Raw genomic sequence first — 23,984 nt, forward strand, 5'->3', positions numbered from 1 at the left:
ATTTAGGTCTACATACTATATGCTGTAGCTGCTATGATTATACACTTGTAAATCTCAGTGCATGTCACTGTTAAATTTTACGTATTTATAAAAATCTGTGTGGTAGTTCTTTTAGATGTTCATGCTATAATCCAACTTTTTTTTCAATTATTTTTCTATAATTATTTTAAGTTAAACATATTTTATTACTCAGTGGTACTTTTCTTCTAATTACTAATTTTCTATTTTTTTTTTTTAATTATACAGTGCGATCGGAAAGTTACTGATGGAAATGTAATGATGAAACTTTCTTAACTATTACTTTGTATTTTTATTTCATTATTTTATAGAAACAGATATTACAATAACTGGAATACTTAATAAAAAGTGTTGAAAATCACTTCCTTCAACATCAACACAACACTGCACAAGTTTCACTTTGTTTTCAAACACTTAACCAGCCGATGTACTGGAATGTCAAGTAAGTATGCTGTTATTGCAGTTTTTAGTTCATCAATCGTGCATCGTCTGTTGCGTTGTGATACACTGCTTATTTTGCTGTCCCCTTCCCATAGAAAGTAATCTGGGATAATCATATGGGCGATTGTGCAGGGAACAAACCCCTCAAAATGATTCATTTGCCAAAGACATTTAGTAAAAAAGTCATGTTAAGTATGTGCGACATCTGTGTAGTGCCATCTTGATGGAACCACTGTGATTGATTTCCCCTTCTGTTAACCGACTAATGAAGTTTGTTAAAACAGCACAATAACTATCAGTATTTACTTTATTTCTGCGTGTTCTACTCACACCAACCCAGACTCCAATTTTCGCTTCGTGTAAAAATTGTTCGTGTAATTCATGGGGGTTATTGTCAATCATAGTTGTATTTTGTGAATTAATATACCCTCCCAGATAAAACCACACTTCAACTGTAAAAAACATAACGTCGAGAATACCTACAGAAATTTGGTTAACAAAATGTTTAAACCATTGACAACAATTTAGTCTTTTGGCATGCTCTGTAGGTTTCAGTTCTTGAACACACATCACTATGTAGGAGAAAAGTTTCAGTTCTTTTCTTAAAGCTTTATGTCCACTTCGATCAGAATCTGTTGGCCAGAATTTTTCGATAAGAGTTCAAACTTCATTGCAGTGAAGAACAGGAGTATTTGGAAACTTTTCAGAAAACTTGTGCTTCACTAAATCAGTATACCTGTCACCTTCATGAAAGACATGTTCAACAAAAAAAATGTGTCCTCTAACAAAAGAACCATTATGTTTCACGCAACTATTGATTCTGATCAATAGTTGATCAGAAACAACACAAAACAAAAAAAATGTTCAATCACAATTCAGCAGCTGATGTCTTGGTTTATTACTGAATAATTACCAACAAGCCCACAGGGCAACCAACCTAATGCTGAAAGAACAGTATGCACTACATAATTCTACAGCATATTGCACAGCAACTTTCCGAACGGACTGTATTCTATAATAATTATTCCTTTTTTGTTGGAGTTGGCTGTAGTGCATTGAAACCACTTCTTCACATCTTTGATTTGAATAATAAACAAAATTATTATGCTTGCAGAAAAATTATTTTAATTGGAATGGATTTATTCCCTTTCAATGTTAGATACTCTAAGTAGTGGATGTAAACACAACACATTTTATTAATTAATAACAGAATCTTTTAATCTAAGACCAATCAATAGTTTATTTGAATATTTCTGAAATTGCTATCTGTTGTACTGAAAACCTGGATTAAAAACAATCATGAATTAAAATTATAAAATTCTATCTGTAATCCTGGCTTAACAGAATAAAGCAGTCTACCTAGTATGTATCTTCATACTAAAAGGAATTTCTGAGAAAAAGAATTAAATCCATTGTGTGACCCATTTCTAAACACTGAGTAGGAAAGATCAGAAAGCTTACAAAAAAGTTTTATAATTAGTAGTTTTTTTATGAATGAGTATACACTTAGCAATTAAATAATTACAGCTTTATTTAAAATCTTTCTACATTAATATTCCACCTTACAGTTTATACTGTGATCATTCTTTATAAAATCTTTTGTAGTTTATTTTTAATCTGCATGCAATTAATGATGAATAAATAAGTAGTAACAATATATAATCAATGATTAATTATTAATCAATGATCAATAATGTTTTTGTCTATGATAATTAGCAATGAAAACTACTTAAAACTTGACAATTTTTAAATGGCAAACCAAATAAAAAACATTTTCTGCTGCTCTTGCAACCATCTTTAGTGACTTGTTTTTTTTTTTTTTTTTTTTTTTTCTACTCTCCCCGACCGGATATCCAATTAAGTATACTCAGTCGGGGAGAGTGTCCTTTTACTCTCAAAGGAGGCGTCCCCCACCCGCTGGCTATACGTCCGGCACGGCAGGTTGCCCTCCCCGGTCTCGGATCTTTTGTTTTACATTGCCTGCCTCTAATCCCCCACTTTAGAGCCAAGGTCCGGCTATGCCGTCCCCCAGCGCCTCAGCAGGGAACCGGGACTCGGTCTTTACGCCTTTGGCCTCTAATCGACAGCGCCGACCCCACAAAGAGCCTAGGCTCCCGCAGGGACAACCCCGCCGACCGGGACTTGGTCTTTTATTTTAACCCAAACTCAAACTCCCCTGGAGTTCACCCCCTTCTCAGGTACCCGCACACCAAGGCGTACAGGCCCTCCATGGAGTGACTGTCCGCCCTACCCTACTGTTTATACTCCCATTCTTCTATCTTCATCCTCTTTGGCCTGCAGGACCTCCCCGGCGAACCTGCGGAACCATTCCCAGTTCTCATTGTTGTACCCCAACCAGTTTATGAGATTTTCTGGTGTAAGACCATTAATTACTATTTGACTTCTGTTAACGGCCCATCTTGGACATATGAACAACGTGTGTTCGGCATCGTCGTTCTCTGGACAATAGATGCACTGCGGGGTGGCTCTCTTTCCGATTCTATACAGATACTGACCGAAAGAGCCGTGCCCCGACAGTAATTGTGTCATGTAAAAATTGACATCTCCGAGTCTATTGTTATTCCAGGTTTTAATATTAGGGATTAGGCGTCTGGTCCATTCTCCCACTCTGGACCCTGCCCACTCTTCTTGCCATTCTTGTTCTATAATCCCTTCCATCTCTTCTTTCGACATACCGCTGTGTCTGAGGGTTCTGGCTTTTATCTGAAGGTCTATGGGTAGGACCCCGGTCAGTACGCACAGCGCGTAATACGATACCGTACAGTAACTAGCAGCTACACGCAGCAATGCCAGTCTATGGACACTTCTCAACTTCTTTTTATTTCGCTGTATGTTCATTGCCGCCCCCCATATGTGAGCCGCGTACAGTACCGCCGAAGTGATAGCCGCAGTTATCAATCTTCGAATAACCAGTTTAGGTGTGCCGTGGTTTTGAAATAATCCTCTTAATCCCTTTACAGCAGGAGTAACTCTCCCACAAATCATATCAATATGCTTGCTGAACCTTAAACTTTTGTCCAGAAGTACCCCCAAGTATTTTGTTTCTTTTACTTCATCAATTCTCTGTCCTCTGATATTTAGATTCACACTTCTTAATGGTCTTCTACCCGAGAGGACCAGGCAACAGGATTTATTAGGAGCTATTTCTAATTTGTTATCCTCCATCCATTCATCTATTGTTCTAAGCGCTTGGTTTGCCTTGTTCTCCAGTTCATTAATATCTCTGTCTTCTACTAATATTGCGATATCATCCGCGTATCCTACTATCGATACCCCTTCGGGGTAGTTCAGCCTGAAGATTTTATCATAGAAAACATTCCATAAGGTTGGGCCAAGGACAGATCCCTGCGGCATCCCTCCGAATACCTGAAATATGGCTTTCCTTTCTAGGGTTTTGACCTCTATGAACCTATTTTGCAGATATTGATCTATCTGATTTACTAAGTATTTACTTATTTGCATGGCTTGAAGCGCCTCAATGATGGCTGTCCAGGGGACCGTACCAAATGCGTTTCTAACATCAAGCATTATGATCATGGGGATTTTTCTAGTCCTCCATGTACCGCTTCTGCAATTTAATGTCCAGTTTTTTACCTTCTCGACTGCGGTCACCGTGGACCGTCCCTTTCTAAGTCCGTATTGTTCCGGATGTAGACATTGTTTTTCCTCTATTTCCTCTCTAAGTCTATTTTCTAACAACCTTTCAAATACTTTTCCCATATTATTTATGAGCGTAATCGGTCTATATGCTGTGTTCTCTTGAATTTGTTCTGCCTTTGGGAGGAAGACTGTTCTTGCTTCCTTCCAGCATTCAGGGAAGCTTCTATTTTGTAGGCCGTAGCTGGCTACATCGACTATTTCCCAAGGTACGATCCTAGCTATTATCTTAATGATGGCCGCTGGGATGCCATCTCGGCCGGGGCTTTTCTTTTTTTTTAATTTATTTATAGCTTCCATGACCTCTTTTTGTGTAAATCTTCCTCCCTGGCATTCTATCACCTCTCTATTATATTGCCCCTCCGTTCTGGGAAATAACTTTCTGATCTGCAACGCAGCCGTTTCTTCATTCAGTGTCGGAGCTTGTCTCCCAAGCCGCTTGGTTACTATTTTGAAAGCCTTTCCCCACGGATCAGCATTCAACTCCTCGCATAGTTCTAACCATTTCCTTCTTTTGGCCTGCTTTATGAGGAAGTTAAGCGTCTTTCTCGCTTGCCTATATTGCTCTGTCGCAATGTTACATCCTATTTCCGAACCAACTCTAGCTCGCAACCTCTGGGCCGTCCTCTTGTGTCTTTGCATAATTCTACGCTGTTCCTCTATCTCCCTGGACTACCAGTAGACCATATTATGTTTAATATTATTTCTCCTCGGTATGTTCGCCATCTCTTCTTTAACTATATTTTGGAATATTTCAGGTGTTATCTGAGTACTATTTCTAATTCTATTTGCCACATTATTAGCCACTCTATATATCTGTTGATCAGACAGTCTGATATTGTTATTTATCTGTCTTATTTCTGGCCGTTGCTCTCTGAAGTTAACAAAGATGGCTGTGTGATCGCTGGCTATTTCGTCATTAAGAACCATGAAATCAGCTGCATCAGTGCGCATCCTTCCATCAATTATAACTAAATCCAGGACCGATTGATGCCCTCTTGCTTGGTAGGTGGCTGTTCCGTCATTAATACATGTCATTCCTGTCGCTGCCAGCAATTCCTCCAGGAGTTTTCCTCTAGCGTTCGAGGAGACCGCTCCAGCTAGAACAGTCCTGCAGTTAAAGTCTCCAAGGACTACAATTCTCTTCCGAGCTCGTATAATGACTTGTTGGAGGTCAAGGAGTCTGTTCTTAAGAGATTCCCTGCTGCAGTTAGGGCTGATATATACACCTATTATAATCTTATCGCTTATCTCAACAGCAATGAGTCCGTCACCTCTACCATACAGATCATAATCCACATTTCCAATGATCTTTCTAATTGCCACATCACCATTCCCATCGGTCAGCCACTGTTCTCTGGCCGTCGAATACACATTAGGTTCGGTGGCCACCAGGAAGTCTGCTTCGTATCTAGCTGCTATTTCTATGCTCAAATCACTAGAGAGTAGGCTCCTGTTATTATTAACTAGTATTACTTTAGTCATGACCTTTGTTACAGCACGGGTTCCCGGTCCTATGTGAAGTGGCTCCACAGTCCAGGCATATGGTCGCCTCCTTGCAATCTTTAATTACATGGCCGGGTTTACCACAGTTGAAGCAGAGGTTTGAACGGTCCTGGCCTCTGCACTCTCTTCTGCTGTGACTGACATCCCAACATCGATAACATTTCTCTATATCCGTCCGGATGTAGGCCCTGCAACTCACCCACCCTACTCACAGCCTTGCTGCAATTAATTTTGTTGCATTCCTTTGACTTGTGACCACCGTGGCATTTTTTGTGTTTCCAAATGCCTCCCTTAGTGATGTGACCTGAAAGTTTTCGTCCTAGTACCTTCTCTATACCACTTCCCTGACCTCTCGCTCAGTAGTGTCGCCTAGCATGTCTTTTACATGAACGACTGTTCTGCGGTCTCCTCTTGTTCTTATATCCACCTGGAGATCCTCTGCTCTGTTCTTCAGCAGGGAGGAAAACTCCCCTGCCTTCTGCGCCCACTAATTCGGACCTCTAGTTGTTGATCCCTTCCCTGTTTAATTGACAGTATTTCGCCGGCCTCCTCAACCTTAACCTTTTCTTTCATGGTTTTCAACAGATCGGCATAAGATCTACCAGGGGCCCTTACTACGACCGTTTTACTTTCAACGACGGGGGGGGTTCCCCTTCTTGTTGATACCGACCTCGACCTTGCCCTCCCTTGTTCGCTCAGGCTGGGGAGTAACATCCTCGACAAGGTCTTACCCTTCCTCATCATGTATATTACTATTTTTCTCACTATGATGCCCGCTGGACCACTGGGAACCACAAAGACAGCTGACTCCAGCTTACCTACAGCTCTTCGTAAGGCCTTTATAATATGAGAGGCCATTATCTTATCTCCTTCTCTAGAGTCATAGATTACCGTGTACCTAGTTCCGGTATTTGTGATCTTTCCATCTTCGAGGATGGTGGAGTCTTGTAAGATCATTGCCCCAGGTGCCGTCCCAGCATACCGGCTGGATGGCTTTAATCCATTCAAATCGATGAAAAAACAGCTGTCATCTCCTGGTCTTAGATCTTTCTCCTGGGTCAGCCTGTTCATTACCCAGGTTGACCATCGTGTGGGTAATCTGTCTATCAGTTGTTCATCTGTCAGCTCTACATCTAGAATATCTGACATCTCGTTCCTGCCATGACTTTCGGTTTGCGTACTTTGGTCAACTGTGTCTGAAGTCTCATCATTTATTCGTTGTAAATCTTTATAAATTTCTGTCAGCTCCCTCTCATGAGCCTTGATTGCCGTTACACTGGCCTTGCCAGTTAGTTGCCTAAGCTGTAATAGTGCATTACCCAGCCTGTACGTAACCTCCTTCAAATTAAGGGGGGGGGGCCTCCTCTTCTTCTGATGAGCCTGCTCTCGGCCGCTTGGCGGTTCTCCCCCCTACTGTCTTCCACTTTGCTTTTCCTTGATTTAATCCTTTAATGTCCATGTCTTCTGAGACTTCAGAAACACTATCCCTCCTTCCGGCAGTTCCCCTCGAGGGCCCAGCCTCTGGAGAGGCCTTATCTTCTATTGGAAGCAAGCTTCGTCTTCTCATGTATCGGATTCGAAATCAGGGGTTGATTCCGAGTCCTATGATACCCCACACGGGCGGGTGCCCCCCAAATAATGTTGGTGGGGGGGGGGGGTTTAGTGACTTGTGCTTCTGTTTTTTAATACACACAACTTGATGGCTCTTCTATGAGCTCCATCCATATTTCCACCATTTAAAAAGAAATTTTTCTGTAACACAAACTCAACAACAGAAAATGAGCTCAAAAAATAATTTACTGGCATAGATGTATAAGCGGTATAATTTTGAACCAAGGCAAGACAAAGTAATGTGAACTACCACAAATATATGTAAACAAAATCCATCACAAATTATTAAACTTTAAATGTGAGTATGAACACAATAAACAAATAAGTTTTCTTCATCTCTCACCGTCACATAAAAATAACCAAGAAAAATATAATTGAAAAATACAGAAAGCCAACAATAAATGCTTTTGTTTTCATGTCAAACCACCCAACCTTACACAGATTATCTTTTAAAAGTATGATCCACACATTACGCAATAAAATCATGTCACCCGAAAACTATCTCTACTCAAATATTTATTAAAATACCCATCACTCACAAAGGTATCAAATATGCTCATTGACACACTCCTACACAAAATAATAAAAATAAAAATGAAGATAAATAAAATAAAAAATATGTCACATTAATGTACATAAACAAAGAATCAGAGAAAAAAGCCCATAGATTTTTAATAAATATAGTTTTATTGTAGCTTAAAAATTAGATAGTTTTAAAACAACATCTTTATTATTTTACTTTTAACTTCACGTAAACTCCAAACTCCATTTATGAAGTATTTAGCAATTTCCTGTAAAGTTTTGGATGTAGAACTTAGGGTGGAGTCTTTAACTATTTGCTAGGCTTAAAGATGTAAGTAAAATAGCACAAGACTCTATTTTTAATGAGCATATTAGTAACTCAGTATGACTTGTCAATAGTCAATATGGTCTCCATCAGTCTGCATTACAGCATTGATGTTTTGGGAAGATTTTATTATTGTCCAAAAATCTTGTATCAAAATACAAATAACATATTTTAATGATGAACAAGTAAAATTAGTCAGAAATATTTATTTTCTTTTCATTCTTTGTTGTTGAATGTTCTTTTAATCATAATAAAAGCACTTTTTAACAAATAATAACTATACATTCTGTGATTATGGAAGAATCTGTTGTTCAAAATATTTAAAAAACAGAAGTTCTGATAATTAAATTAGTATATTTGATATTTACAATTAAAAAGAATGTAAATATAAAAAAAAATTGCAGACACTTTTATTTTCAACTATTAAGGTTTATTTTACATTACCATTTACTCAGTCAGTTCTTGATTCTACCAGAATGAAATTGTTATTCATATTTTTCTAAATTTAATTTTTAGTTATGGATGATGCACTCACTGCCAGCACAACTTTGAAAATTTATCCTTCACTATTTAGCCTTCTCAAGCAACAACGTAAAACAAAATATCATTGAACCATTTTAAAATTAATCAATTAGCAACCATATGTAGGAATTTAAGTTTAATTTTCTTAATTTATCCTGAATACATAAATATCCTGTCTGCTTATCATAACAGACAGGATCTGCTACAATAACTCCAACAACAAAAGTTCTTATATAAGTATACATACTAATAAGGATTTCATACTAATAGATGTAATATATACTACAGTACCATGTGATTATGTATAAACCAATATAATTTTATTAATTAATTTTAATGCTATATTTGATTTTTATCAACATGATTTTAACAATATATATTATATATATATATATATATATATATATATATATATATATCCTCAATATGTTTTTTATTTAAAATAAAAAAGTAGCTGGCACTGATGGTTGAACTTTCCCACCATTTGCATAAAGATTAAAGTAGAACCCTGGTGATAAAGTCGAATTTTATCCGTAAAACATGATTTACTTTCTCATTTATTTATTATTTTATTATGAGAAGAATTCATTAACAATATGTTCAAATGTGACAATTTTTTTAAAGTATTAAAAATTAATGACCCATGTTGAATAATATCATTATGGCATTAATTATGTAGCTCCTTCTACAGTCCCGAAAAATTAATTACCACTTAATGAAGCTGATTTTAGATCAACTTGTTAAATTAGCCCAGTTAAACTTGATAATAAAATACACCATCCCTTATAAAACAAAAGAAATCAAACTACAATAATTAGGGTTATTTACACAAAAATTGATTTTTGAAAAAATTAAAAATCTACTCTTTCCCCAGTGATAGAGGTTGAAAATTATTTCCATCCAGATTAAACTTCATTTATGTGTAGTAAGGAAAATAAAATAAAATAATACTCTTTCAAATCAACTCTTTTGTACAGCAGTAAACTGCATACTTACAACTCAGTGGTTCCACAATACCTGGAATGTCTGTTACATACTACAACAATTAGAAGAGTAAAAAAAAACTCTTATTAATAGACAGTTTTCAGATCACTAATTCTGTTTTCTAATAAATGGTTTCACTGTACTATTTGTCTAACTATTACTTTTTATTTTAAATTAGCAATGTAAAGCTGATTCTTTAGTTTGTTACTTTCTTTCCTGAATAAATTATTTATTTTTAGTAGTGATTGTTTTGTTAAGTATGTATGTATGTTTTTATTTATTTAATACTAGATCATAAATTAAAAATAAATAGAATAAAAAAAATATTAATTTTATATCAACTATGCATAATTTGTACACTTGTAAATCACTTAACTGCCTTGAGCATGTTCTAGTTCACGTAACAATCCTGTGGTATCTTGCATTAGATATTAAATTTACATAATCTTTGATTGGGTGCTTATTTTTGTCATTGATATACATTTTTTTTAGGACACAGCAGATGAATACATTGTCATTTCATGCTTTAATTTTATAAAACTTAAAAACTAATAACATTTTAAGTGACAATTTTTAATTAAAAATTGTTTAAAAATAAAATTTATTTAATTTTTAATGTAATAATAATTTTACAAAGTAGCCTTTTTATCTAGCCACAAATCAGGTTATCTAAATATCTCTCAAAAATTCTTTAGAATGATGAATGGTCTACGATTTCTTTTCTGATAAGTTTTTCTATTACAGACATTATGTTCTGTAAAATAATGGTGGGGTTTCAAATAGTCATAGTTTTGAAGCAAAGCATGACAGAGATATAAAGAAAATGTCAAAGTAAAGAGAAACTAAGTTTTCGATATGTAAACGGCACGTAATTTACAAGACCAATAGACACATGAAGGTCACATTAATCACCATGATTATGTTGTAGAGAAAGGTTTAACTTGTTTAGTTTGCTAAGTTTTAGTGGTTATACATGTTATTCGTGAATAGTCATGTGTTCAATGAAGAATTATTACAAAAAAATAACAGTTACCAATAGGACAAAAAAACTAGAAAAACATGCAACCTACTGAAGCTGTCAGGATATGGAAGCATATCAGGACAACCATCAGTGTCAGATGACACCTCTGAAACTATGAAAAACTAAAAGTTATTTGTGTAGTCCAAAAAAATCATTTCATAAGTGTTCAGTTGAGTTAGGCATTCCAAAATCAACTGTTCACAATGCCTTTAAAAAAACAGCTACCTTTCACTGCTTATAAAACTCAAGTGTAATAATATCCACAGAATAAAATTAAACATGTATTTTAAGAAGAAAAGTTAAAAAGTAAGAAGAAAATAAAATTTGTGTATATCATTATTAAATTGCAACACTGCAAAATCATTTAAACACTTAAGCAACCTTAGAAATTGAAAAATATTTTATGAAATTTTATGTTTCATTCAAAATCTATTCAAGATCTATTCAGAAAAAAATATTTTTTTAATGTTAATCCACATTCTTTCTAAGAATTGAATCCCTAAACTGTTATGTCCTACTAAAGACATTTATCTAGTAAAAATTATTAATGTAAAATATTCTTTTATTAACCAATGTTATATACTATTTAAAAATTTACACAAAAAATTTCATCTTAAGCATTCTTTAATATATTTTGTCGTAAATTTAATTTCAGTGACCAAGCTTTAAAATTTATATGTTATATTGTAAGCCAACTATCATTCTTAAATCTGCCTCATCAAACTAATTTACCTCATCTATCACTGATTAAAAACATCAACGTTTTTTTTACAATATCTAAACCTAATTACCATACAACTGATTAGAATTTTGGCCAGATTACTGTGAACAATTTTGTTTAAACTGTATACTACTCCACAAAATGTAAACTTTTTATTTAAGAATAATTGACAGTAACATGAATATGTCTATATAATTTCACCAGTTTCTATAAGCAAAGACCACCACACGTCATATTTCATTGTTATTAAAAAAAATTTAACGTTAAGATTAAATTACAAAAGATATTTAATACATTGAGGTTATTTAAGGTAAAATTTATAATAGAAGGTAAACAAACATATTACATTCAGACAGTCTTTGATGGATATAGTCAATAAGGAAATAGACGTATGCACTGTAAAAAAAATAATGATTCGTATTTATAAAATTAAAAACAAACATCTGATTATGATTTCATTTTTATGGTACAGTCAGGTTGATTTTTACTCCAAAAAGTCATCATTTTGAAATGAAGAGTGAAGAATTTTATTAAAACTCCACTTGCAATACTATTTTATCAGAACATCAGAAAAGGACTATCAGATCGCTGTTGAACCCATAAGTATAATAATGATTATGAATCATGTAGTTTTACTTCATTTAGAAAATAATGTATGACTGTGTACTTTATTTAGTAATACATTCTAACCTACCCTTGATTTTATTTTTATGAATGCGTTAAATATATTATATTTCATGAAGAAACAGATAAAACTTCAGGACATGTTCTACTGGGGAAAATAATGAAAAAATTTCATATAAGCATAGATTTGGAAATGCTTTATTTTTGAGTAAGGACTAGCAAAATATTTTACCCAGATTTCTGCTCTTCTAATAAAAAAACCCTCCTGTAATTTTTGGGACCCAAATTAAGAAGTAAAGTTGGTGGTCGCATATGTAATTTGACCTGGTAAATAGGATAAAACAGGTCCCAGAACTGTAACTCCAGTAATGTTTAAGATATTCGACATAAAAGAGAATTTGGTGTCAAAAAACAAGTTTTTTTTTAGGTTGGTAGTAAAATAGCTTTGTTAAATGATTAATAAATGCGGAAGATTTAGTAACAAAATTTGAAGAATATTTAATTCTAAGAAAATTAATGTAAATACAACCAATAAATAAATTGTTCTAGTTGAAGGGGGGTGCCACACCACCAAACATTTAAAGAAAATCGTTGCTGAAAATTTGATTTAACTACAGCATGTGGGTTTTCTTCAGACCACTGATGTGAATTCCTGTGTTGTTTATGCCATTATGGATAAAAGTAGCTTTGTTTGAAAATGGTATGAGCAGAATTAAGTGGTTATTATTGTTAATCAATTAAAAAAATTGGAGTCATCTGGCACGGTCACCAATCTAGAAGTTTTGAATTTTCGGAACATGATAAGGATGTAGTCCATGAGCATATAATATCCTCCATATTCTGTGGAATGTAGAAATTCGTTGCATGTTCGTTGCAAAACTAAGCTGTATCACCTGAAGAATGTTTTCTATTTTATCACCAAAAAAACTTTTTTTCAAGAAGTTTTGTACTGACATTCAGTTGAAACTTGAGCGCCAAGAAGGGTAATATTCTCACAAATATCATTAAAATTCTACAAATAATTTATGGTTTGAAACTACTCATCCATTATACCAACGTTGGTATTCTTCTACCATATACCGTTCTGTTTTGATTTTGATTTTAATAATAAAAATTTATTTTTTTTTTGCTTTTCATAGACTTTATTTCATAAATTTTCTCAGAATTAAATTCTCTACAAGTTTTGATAATAAAATTTATGAATTTAGTGATCAATCAAGAAAGTTATTGTACTTCAAACTTGAAAAAATATATTTTTTGTCACCAAATTTTTCTGTTTTACATTGTATATTATGAAAACTGCAAAAAATACATTTCTGGGACTGTTTTATTCAATTTTTTAAGTCAAAAACATAAGAAGCCATTAAATCTACCCCTTATATAATGCCATAAAAATTTCAGTATGATCTCATAAAACTAGGGAACTGAATATCACCAGGAGAATTTTTCGCTAGCCATAACTCAATAACAATCTGTTTTCGGACATATGTTTGTATGAATTTTTTTCTTAGTTCTAGAATCAGTTCCCAAATTATTTCTCTTTCCTCCTGAATCACTCTGTATGTATTTCTGTACTTAAACCCAGAGACAATATCCACCTCAAAAAATGTGGCAACCGAACTATTTTTGCAAATATATATTAAAATTTTTGCTATATCTCTGCAAAATTTGAACATTGGTGTTCAAGAAAGGATCTTATTATTTACTTCCTTTGTTATTTTTAATAAGTTTATCATTTTAAGTAACCTATTCCCCAATTTATTTAGAATGAAATAAAAGGCTGTTTTTACAGAATCAACATTACTCTGTTTTTATGTTTTAAAATAATGCTAATTTAAAAAAGAAGCAGAATTTTCTGATTTCTGTATCATGAATAATTAATTTAATTTGATTAATATCCATTAAATAGTTTTTCAATGGATTAGTGCTTATGCCAGTTCCTTATGTGATCTATATAATTTTTAATTATGTACTAATCTGGTTAAATATTTATTTATCTGTTTTTCTAGATCTAATTAATTATTAAACTACCTGTTGTATATTTGGGAAGCCTTCAAAGTGTCCTTTATAGTATCCCAGCCTTTATGGTCTCCCTAGATAAAAATAAATTTTAAGGAAGGTCAAAGGCAGAGTAAATTGGCACATTTATATTGAATTTCATAGTAAATTAGAGGTGCATCCTCTTTCCACCTAAAATCTCTGTACTAGAGGAGTAGGATGGTTTTTGGATCAAAGCCTTTTCATTTTAAAATCACATTGTTCAGAATGTTTAAGCAACTTCTGATTTTTATTTGTCTTATTGTATTTACTAAGAAGTACATTTATCTTAATGTGATTGGTAATTAAAATAATAACAATGGACAAAGTAAAATAATGTTTATCACACTGAAATTAAATTTTACTTAAATTTTGACTTTAGTTATTGTATAAAAATGTAAATTAATCATCTTTTTGACCGATTCTTCAGTCAATATATTTCATACATAAGTTGTAGTGTCATAATGTTAATATATAGAAAAAATTCATTCTGTATTTTTAAACCATAGTATTTTCTTTTTTTTAAGAGAATCAAAGCAACAATAACATCAAGCAATTTACATATAAGAAGATATTAGTGAATGAACAGAGTTTCCTATTTTCTAAACTTAATATGTTCTTCCTAAATTACCTTCCATTTGATATCTTCAGCAGTTTATATTCTAATACTTCTCTTCCATCTAAATCCCTTTTTTCTTCCTTTTAGTTTAACAGCATCTGAATCCAATTCTACTGATGCAGTCGGTAAAGTATAGGACATTTCCTGCATTTCCATTCTGTATCTAAAAAATACTAGGTAGAAACCAAAATTTAAACTTTTATATAAATTTAATTTAATTTTGAACTATATCTTTAACTTAATATTTATGTCACACCTGAAAAAAAATGGCAGCCATTAGTTTTATCATTTTCCCTTTAATATTATAATATTAATAAAAACTATTTATTTACATTTTTCATTTAATTTCATTTTGATATAACCATTTTTACAAAATTTTAACTTAAAAAAACTTTTTCCTTTTTAATAATAATATTGTTTTGACTTAACAGTAATGATTATTAACAGTTATAATAGTAAGAAATAAGATAACAAATCAGAAAACTGTGATGATTTATTTTTTTATTCAAAATTTACGAAACTACTAGAATAAGTATAGGTCATCCAATAATTTAAAAAATAGTTTAATGCATAAAGCATAGTGTGTATTCATGTTTCAACTTATTTAATTTTTTTTTTTATTATACTGTTTATGTACAAGGTCTATTCAGAAATTATCTGACCTAATTTTTTTCTCAGGAAGCAGTTAAGAGTCAAAAAGTTTTGCTAAATATAACTATTTGGTTAAATTTTCTCTATATATTTTTTTTAATTCTTCAATCAAGTCAGTCATATTCGACAGTTTTTTTTTAATGATTATGGTAAATGATTTTATCTCATTAACATTTTCTATATGGTGACCACACATTAAACAATCCTTCTGTATAAAGTTTCACCAACAGCTTTGTGATACCCAAATTGAAACGGTACATAAGATTAAGCATGCTATGAATGTTACACAGATTAAAATGAATGATACAATTGATTAAAATATGCTGAATTTAAATAGAAAGTAATCAATATTCTAATAGACTATTAAATTGGAATTTTTGTTAGTAAAAAAATTTAAGCAAAATGTTCAACTGAGCAAAAAGAAGTTAATATTGACATTCTACAAAAGAGTTTACAAATAGCAACCAGCAAGATGCAAGCATCATCTACCTACTGGTTATGAAAAATGGTTGCATGGGTACAGTTCACAAACCAAGACTTAATCATTACAATCAAAATTTCAGTCTTTCCTGGACCAAAGAAATACAGATGAAAAGCTGAGTAAAAATAATGCTCAGCATTTTTGTACTGAAGAGTTTAATACCATGGAAATGCTGAAAAGAGTGAACTAGCTGTAAATATTATCATCAAGAACTCCTTCACCATTTTTACAATATTATTCACCTCAGTAATCAGATCTGAAGAAATCTCAGAATTGTAAAACAATATTAGCATACTACACTCACCTATCCCTGTACCTAGTCTTGAACTTTTAAATTAAATGAGTGAAATAAAACTTCCAAAATTATATTCCAAATTTTATTATATTTTAAATAATAACAAAAGTGAAGTTTGTTAAGAAGTTACTGGATTTATACTTTTTGAAGAGAAAAGTTAGAACAGAATATGTGAGATACCTACATCCTACTTAGGTTTAATTAGATAAGTTGGTTTACTGTACCCAATAGTCAGAACAACCAATTTGAAATTTTTGGCAAACCATAGATAAGAACTGCCCTATAAGTAGACTCACAGCTGCTTCACAGATGGAGGGTAGAATCGGAGCTGATTCCATAGCAAATTATGAAACTGTTTGATGATATTTATATTTATTAATTAAACATGAATTATTCCACCTTAAGCAATAAACAGTGTTATTACCTTTTTCATACTTTTTGTTTTTTGAGAAAACAACATTTTCAAAATTTTATCATCTATTTCCTTCATCCAGACGTTAAATTTTTTCTACAATTAACATGAAAACCAGCATTGCTAAATATTGTGAGTTCTTAATAATATTACACACTAAAGAAAAATAGTTATATATTAATGTCTAGATAAACAAAATAAATTGAAAATGTAACAAAACTCAGAAATATATGTTCTCTGAAAATTAAAATAATAAAGGTAATATGGCTGTTACTATTTACTGCTTAAAGTAGAATTCATTATATTTAAATAAGAAATTAGATAACAAGGTAATGGTTTAAAAAACTTTGAAAATTTGTAATAAAAGATATTTGATTTATGTATAAGTATTCATATTAAGAGTTGCACTTAATTTTTTTAATATTTTCACAGTTTTATTGAGTTCATAATAGTTAATTTTACTTTAAAATTAGAAATACCCATCACAACATTCCACTGCAAATGATTTACATTAATGGATTACATTAAAGGATAGTAGAATTTCAGGACTATTAGTATTATTTGTTAGTACATTGGTAAAAACATGTTCATTAGTATAATGTTGAATGTAAATGCTTACTGTCTGAAGGGAAAATTGATGTCAGAATAAATTTCTGTATGGTACTGTTGATAGACAGTATTTTTAATAGGCTTTCATTTTTAATAGGCTTTCCTAGGAGCAATACATTTTTGATGTTTTAACAGAATGTTTCAGTCAAGATGAATTAATTGTCTACAAAATACTCACTGTCAGTACAAGACTTACCTTAATCTTATTATAACCAGACTACTTTGGTAAAGTACAGTTCCAAAGTTGTGAGTAATAAATGAAAGAAACTTTTTAAATCATGCATGCTAATGTACACTATTATAGTAAAAGATTTGCCTAAAAAATAAATCAAGTTATCACAATATACTGAGTCATACTGAAGATTTATACATTACTGCTACACATGTAGTACTTCATACATAAATATTTGTCATTATTATAGATAACTGTGTTAGGTATCTATTATACGGAGCGTAGAATATAATATTTATTTTGTAATTTATTATTATATTGTAATATTTATTTATACTTTATTTTAATATTTCTTTTTATATATACTTAATAGTAATGTTTTCACTTCAGTACACTAGAAAAGTTTATGTTCCAATTATAATAAAAATAGTGTTCGTGTTAATAAAGACTCTTTATTAACTTGAATACTATTTTGTCATAACATTTTTTTGATTTCATAAGGAAAAGTGAACTCCTACTGACTTTTGACAAAAACTAATATTTCCTCTTAATTTATGAGAAATATAAAAAAAAATTGAGAAATTGATTTTGTATTTGCATGTAAAATTTTCCAGTTATTATTTGTCTCTTCAGTATTATTTGTCTTTTGACAAATAATACAATGTCTAAAAATATTGTTAAAGTTAGATCTTCTGAAAATATCTTGATAATATTTTCATCAATTAATTTATTAAAGTCCTAACCTTTATGATTAGCATAAATAAGTCTAAGTTTTATGATTAGCATTGATAAATTTTCATTTAAGTACATTGAAATTCTTATTTCATTAGTGATGTTAATATTCATATTTAGAATTCAACTACCTATTACTAAAAGTGGTATACTTTTAATATTGTTGATGTATTTTTTTTTCAACTTTGTAGGTTTCAGATACTGATAGGTAAAATTTTAACTGTGAAATATACTCATATTTTAATTATCCATATGGAGATATTTGTACTTTTATTTATATAGTACAGTGTAGATACATGTCATATATCCTGTTTACTTGATTATTATGTACAAGGAGAATTCAAATAAGAGAAGAAACTTTGTACTATAATTTATTTACTGAGTGCAAAAAGGTAACTTGCACAATTTCATTGTATTAACTCATGCCACTGCAATTCACTTTTTCCAGTACTCAAGAAGCTTCTAGATTCCACAGGAAAGGAAAGTTTTTGATTAAATATCAATCCATTCTTGCAAACTATCAGTAATCCATTTGACATAAACTTCTTTTCCTTCTAAATATTTTAAGTAAGCCAGAACTGAACAACTGATACTCTGACAGAGCTAAATTTAGATTATATGGAGAGTAGAGTAGCATGTGCCACTTGAACTTTCATAGCATTTCCATGGGTAAGTAAGCAGTGTAATGAAAAATATTTTCCTGGAGAAAATAAAAAGAAGATTGAACAACTCTCAGTTTGCAATGAACTTTTAATATAACTTTTAAAAATATAAGATAGAACTGAGCAGGGATAACAAAGTTCTGTGAAGTCAGGTAAAGAATTCCCTACAAATTCCAAAAAAAGGTTGCCGTTTATTTTCCCAGTTGAAAATGTAATTTTTGCTTTCCATGGTGGAGGTAGCTTGAACATTACAAAGAATGTCACCTCTGCATTTTTCAGTAAACTGTACTTCTGCTAAGTACATAAAAAAATTGTTCATTATAATATCAAAGATATTATTTTAAATCTATTTTATGGTGTTTCAATAGTTGGGAAATTGTATTGTTAAATAATATGTAATTTTTCTACGTATACATATTATGTAAAAATTCTAATATATTATGTTAGAAATAGATTACATTGAGGTATTGCTGAAAACATAACTTTTACTCTTTTATTAAAGTAAATTCTTATGATTAAACAGGCTACATCAACTCGAATTGTTGGTGGTATCTGGTGGTTTTTCACCCTGATAATAATCTCTTCATATACAGCAAATTTAGCTGCATTTCTCACAGTTGAAAGAATGATTACCCCCATTGAAAATGCTGAAGACCTGGCTGGCCAGACTGATATCTCATATGGGACTCTTGATAGTGGATCAACAATGACATTTTTCAGGGTATTAATCATTATTTTCTTTTTAATAATTATTTTTAGAATATTTTTAATTACAGTAAAACCTCTTACATGCTTATAGAAAATCATTTTTAATAATAAACTAAACTGAATTAAAATCTGTTTTTTATAAATCTCGTAATTTTTCTTGTTATCTTTAGAGACACTAGCATTGTCATTTTGCACTAGAATTAAACGTGAAATTGCTATTATAATTTTTAAATTAAGTTATTATTGTTATTGCATTTAATACGTATAAAATTGGTGGAGCACTTAAAATTCATAAATTAAACTTTTGGATAATTAATCATAAATTTAATGTTAAATTAAAAAAAAATTATTGTATTTAAATATGTTGTGTAGATTAAGGTCCACGAACTTGATATCAAGTTGATATCAAGACAGTTTAAAATAAAAGGACTGGAATACTGTCATTGAAATCCAACTAGTAGGAGAATTGTAACTTTTTAACAGTATGAACCTTTTTTATCACAGCAACTTTATTTGTTAAACAAAATTAGTGAAATTTAATTGGCAACAGCATGTCAAGAATGACCTTTTCAGAGAATCTCTTTGCTATGAAATATTTATGCCTGCCATCAATCAAGCTACAACGAAAGTAAATGTCAGAAAAAAATTTCATTTCATATGTAATTTATGGAAGCAGTCACACAATATACTTTAAAGAAAAAACTAGTTCTCCCCTCCATATTAATACATAAGTATCATGCATGAAAACAAAAGTACTAATTTTTTGTAAACAAAAAGCTATATTTTTTTATACATTAGTCTCGTAATTTACTTTTGTTTTAACATTTTTATTTGAAGGACTCCATGATAGAAACTTATAAAAAAATGTGGAGGTTTATGGAAAACAAGAAACCATCTGTTTTTGTGCCTACATATGAAGAAGGAATTAGAAGAGTACTTGAAGGCAACTATGCTTTTCTCATGGAATCAACTATGCTTGATTATATTGTGCAGCGGGACTGCAACTTGACACAAATTGGTGGTCTTTTAGATTCCAAAGGCTATGGTATTGCTACACCAATGGGTAAGTTTAACTCTTCTGCACATTTTACTTAACTATTCAAGTGTGTATCTTTTAACTAATTAAATTTACTTTGTTGTAAGAACATATATACCATTTTCATGTCTAATTTTCTACTACATAATACCTTTATTTTTTAAAGGTAGGCCTCCTACTCCCTCTTAAAAAAAGATCTTTTTTCGATAAACATTCCATTCAATCCCAGATTAATTAATAATAAGAGTAAATAAAGCTAATGATTGTGTGACTGATAAGTGTCTAGCATTATCTGGTAAAAAAAAAAACAATATTACCTTCCTACAGATTACATTTTAATTCCCTTAATTGACATTACTGCAATATTGTGCATTGGAGTGGTTTAGATCGCTCTTTTCTCAATGGGAGTAGCAGACAACTAAGGCCTGGCCAGACCAGTTATATTTTACCACTAATCCTTGATCTGTCTTCCAGCAATTATTTTGATGCTAGGTTCTAATTAAAAACATATCCAAGCCCAACAATCCAGGACAGTAACAAGTTACAGTTACATTCATTATTGAAAAAAGGGCTACGCAACTGTCTACAGATCCCAAATCCGCAAAACTCACAAAACAATTAGCAGCACAAAAGGTAATAGTGAGCTAGGACCTGATTTTAATTTTGCTGAGAGGACATTATACAATATTGTCTACTAAGTTCACATGGCTGTTAACAACTCTGTAGTCCGCAAGAAAAGGGGCACTGTGTCATATAACTTTTACAGAATGGCAAAAAGAAAATTAGTTTTATGTTCTTTTCTATTTTGTTTTTTTCTATCCACCTGTTTCCTTTATTTCTTTATCCTAATTTAACCGATTTTAATTTATTTATACTAACATTTCTCATTTATTTTGTTTTTTTATTTTTTTTGTTTTATGACACTGGACATAGTGCCCTTTTCTTCCAACAGGATATCCATAAGTAATGTAACTTACATTATTCACAATAAGCACTATGTCCTATGTAATTGTAATGTAGAGGACTGGTAATATTTAAAGCATTGCAACACTATCAAACATTGTAATTTATTTTCAATGTGTAAAATAGCCAAGTGTTTAACAAAGAGATAGAGCAAAATATAATTATAACAGAAAATAGTATCTCTGTTATCTATACTCAAAATAAAAAAAAAACTTAGATCTGATATAAAATAAAATAAAATGTCTTAAAATGGTTGTACATTATTTTCATTGATTTAGAACAATAGCAAGTTAGTAAATAACAGCACGTTTTAGAAAAAACAACAAGAAGTGGAAATGAAAAATTGGAAAAATAATAGAATTAATAACTAAGTTTCATATTAAAAAATGTCAAAATAATATAAATAATGAATAAGTATCTACATTAAAAAATTGCACACAAATTTAAATATAATCACTTAAGGTACAATAAGACAACCTTTAAAAATATGTAATACTATTTTATTTAAATACTAAACAAGCAAGTATACAAAAATATAACTATATTCTTCATATTATAAAAAATGTTGATTGTCTCAACATCTCCAAAAAAAAATATGACCAAAATCATAACAATATATTTCCAAAACATCATAATGAAAAATTACATAAAAATAAAAATGGTAAATACTCTAAAAAGTAAAACTATTACGTAAACGTATTAGTAAACACAATCGTCAGTAAAACAGCAAGTTAAAAAAAAACTTTTTCAAAATATTACAACAAAATAATATGAAAAATTGTTATAATTTAAACAAATAAAGTAAAAATGCGTGCTATAATTTACAAACAATAACGCATCCTTTTTACTACAAAGATGAAAACTAGAATTATTTTTATAAAAATAACAAATATGTATTAAGAAAAAAATTTTACTAAATCATAATAATTAAGAAGTTAATTGTCATCTTCATGTGCATCTTCCACTGGAAAGTCTGAAGCATTTGTGGAGTGGCGTAAATTCTTATAAAAATCATGACATTCCCTTGGCAAAGATTGTAAAGTGATATAAGGTCATTATATATTATATATTTATATTTATATATTTTTGATAGAAATTTCTTTCATCTGTCACAAATGGTTTCCAGTGATTAGGGAATTCAGTAATTACTGTAGATTTTCTTATCAAATTTACTTTTCTAAATTCATCTTCAAATATCAGTTGCTTTAAAACACACACATACACATATATATATATATTTATATATATATATATATATATATATATTTATATATATATATATATATAATAATATTATATAATATAATAATAATAATTATATAATATATTATATAATAATATATAATAATAAAATAATATTATATAATATATATAATATATATATAATATATAATATAATATATATAATATATATAATATATATAATATATATAATATATATAATATATATATAATATAATATATATAATATATATAATATTATATATATAATATATATTATAATTATAATAATATAATTATATAATAATATTATATAATATAATAATATTATATAATATATATTATATAATATTATATATATATTATATAATATATATATATATATTTATATATATATATATATATAAATTTATCACTAATTACTTTAATATCATACTTATAAAACTGCAACATTAGTTATAAATAAACAAAATTACCAAACCATACAAACTCCACTGTTCCCAATGTCCTCAAATATAAAAACAAAGATAAAGACAGTTTTGATGGATATGTTACAACTGGGCTATCTGCAGTGATGCATAATAGTTTCAATAATAAAGAATGAAAAAGCACTATTTGGATATAGTGCTTATAAAATGGTTGAAGTTTAGAGGAGAAAAGCACTATCTTGAAATGGCTTGTAAGAGAAGTAGAAGTGTGGACGGAAATACATATCCATACAGTGCCTTTTTCTTCTGTGTAGTGATGTATTATACTACCAAAATGTATTTATTTATTAATAAGTTTTATAAATTTTAAGAATTTTTTTTTTTAAATATGCTCAACATAGCATATGAAAATGAGAATTCTTAATAAAACTGACTTATTTTATTAGTAAATTTTATTTTTCTCATTTTTTCTTTTTATGCCTAGAATGAAAAAATTACATTTATTACTAATTGCAGTGTCTTTATTAATGACAAAACTAAATTAATAAATGTCCATAATAGTAATTAATGTTGTTGAAAAGAACAAAAGAGTCAATAAATTAAATTCCTACAAATATAAATGAAAAAATTGGATTCAGTAGAATCAGAATTGTTAAACCCAGACTGTAATAGTAAAGTAATTAACAAAAACTCATTAATAATTTAAAAGTTTACTTTGTGAACTTATTCTGAAAGAATTTATAATTAACTTAGTTTAATATCAACTGGATGGCTAAGGACTGCATTATGCACACACACATGTGTGAGTATATGTATTTTGATAATGTTTGTCAACAGCATGCTCCTCTGGTTCATGCCTAAATCCTTTTAGATCTGTCTCTTATTGTAGATAGAATATCACAATATTGTAGATGGAATTTCACAAGTCAATTAAAAAGTTGTAACATTCCTGAACAGAATATGCAAAATATTAATTTATGATTCA

At 30.3% G+C, this 23,984-nt stretch overlaps 1 protein-coding gene across 12 annotated transcripts in view; it reads left to right on the forward strand.

Annotated features, from left to right (window-relative positions):
* Positions 1-23,984, forward strand: part of LOC142322429 (glutamate receptor ionotropic, kainate 2-like) — a 722,458-nt gene that overhangs the window by 669,972 nt on the left and 28,502 nt on the right. For all 12 annotated transcript variants that reach the window (XM_075361507.1, XM_075361506.1, XM_075361508.1 and 9 more), the window contains 2 exons: positions 19,167-19,364; positions 20,189-20,414. In XM_075361507.1, coding sequence (XP_075217622.1) covers positions 19,167-19,364; positions 20,189-20,414 — 424 coding nt within the window. The remainder of the gene's footprint in view (positions 1-19,166; positions 19,365-20,188; positions 20,415-23,984) is intronic.

This window comes from Lycorma delicatula, chromosome 3 (genome assembly GCF_047948215.1).
Source record: "Lycorma delicatula isolate Av1 chromosome 3, ASM4794821v1, whole genome shotgun sequence".
Classification (NCBI taxonomy): Eukaryota; Metazoa; Arthropoda; class Insecta; order Hemiptera; family Fulgoridae; genus Lycorma; species Lycorma delicatula.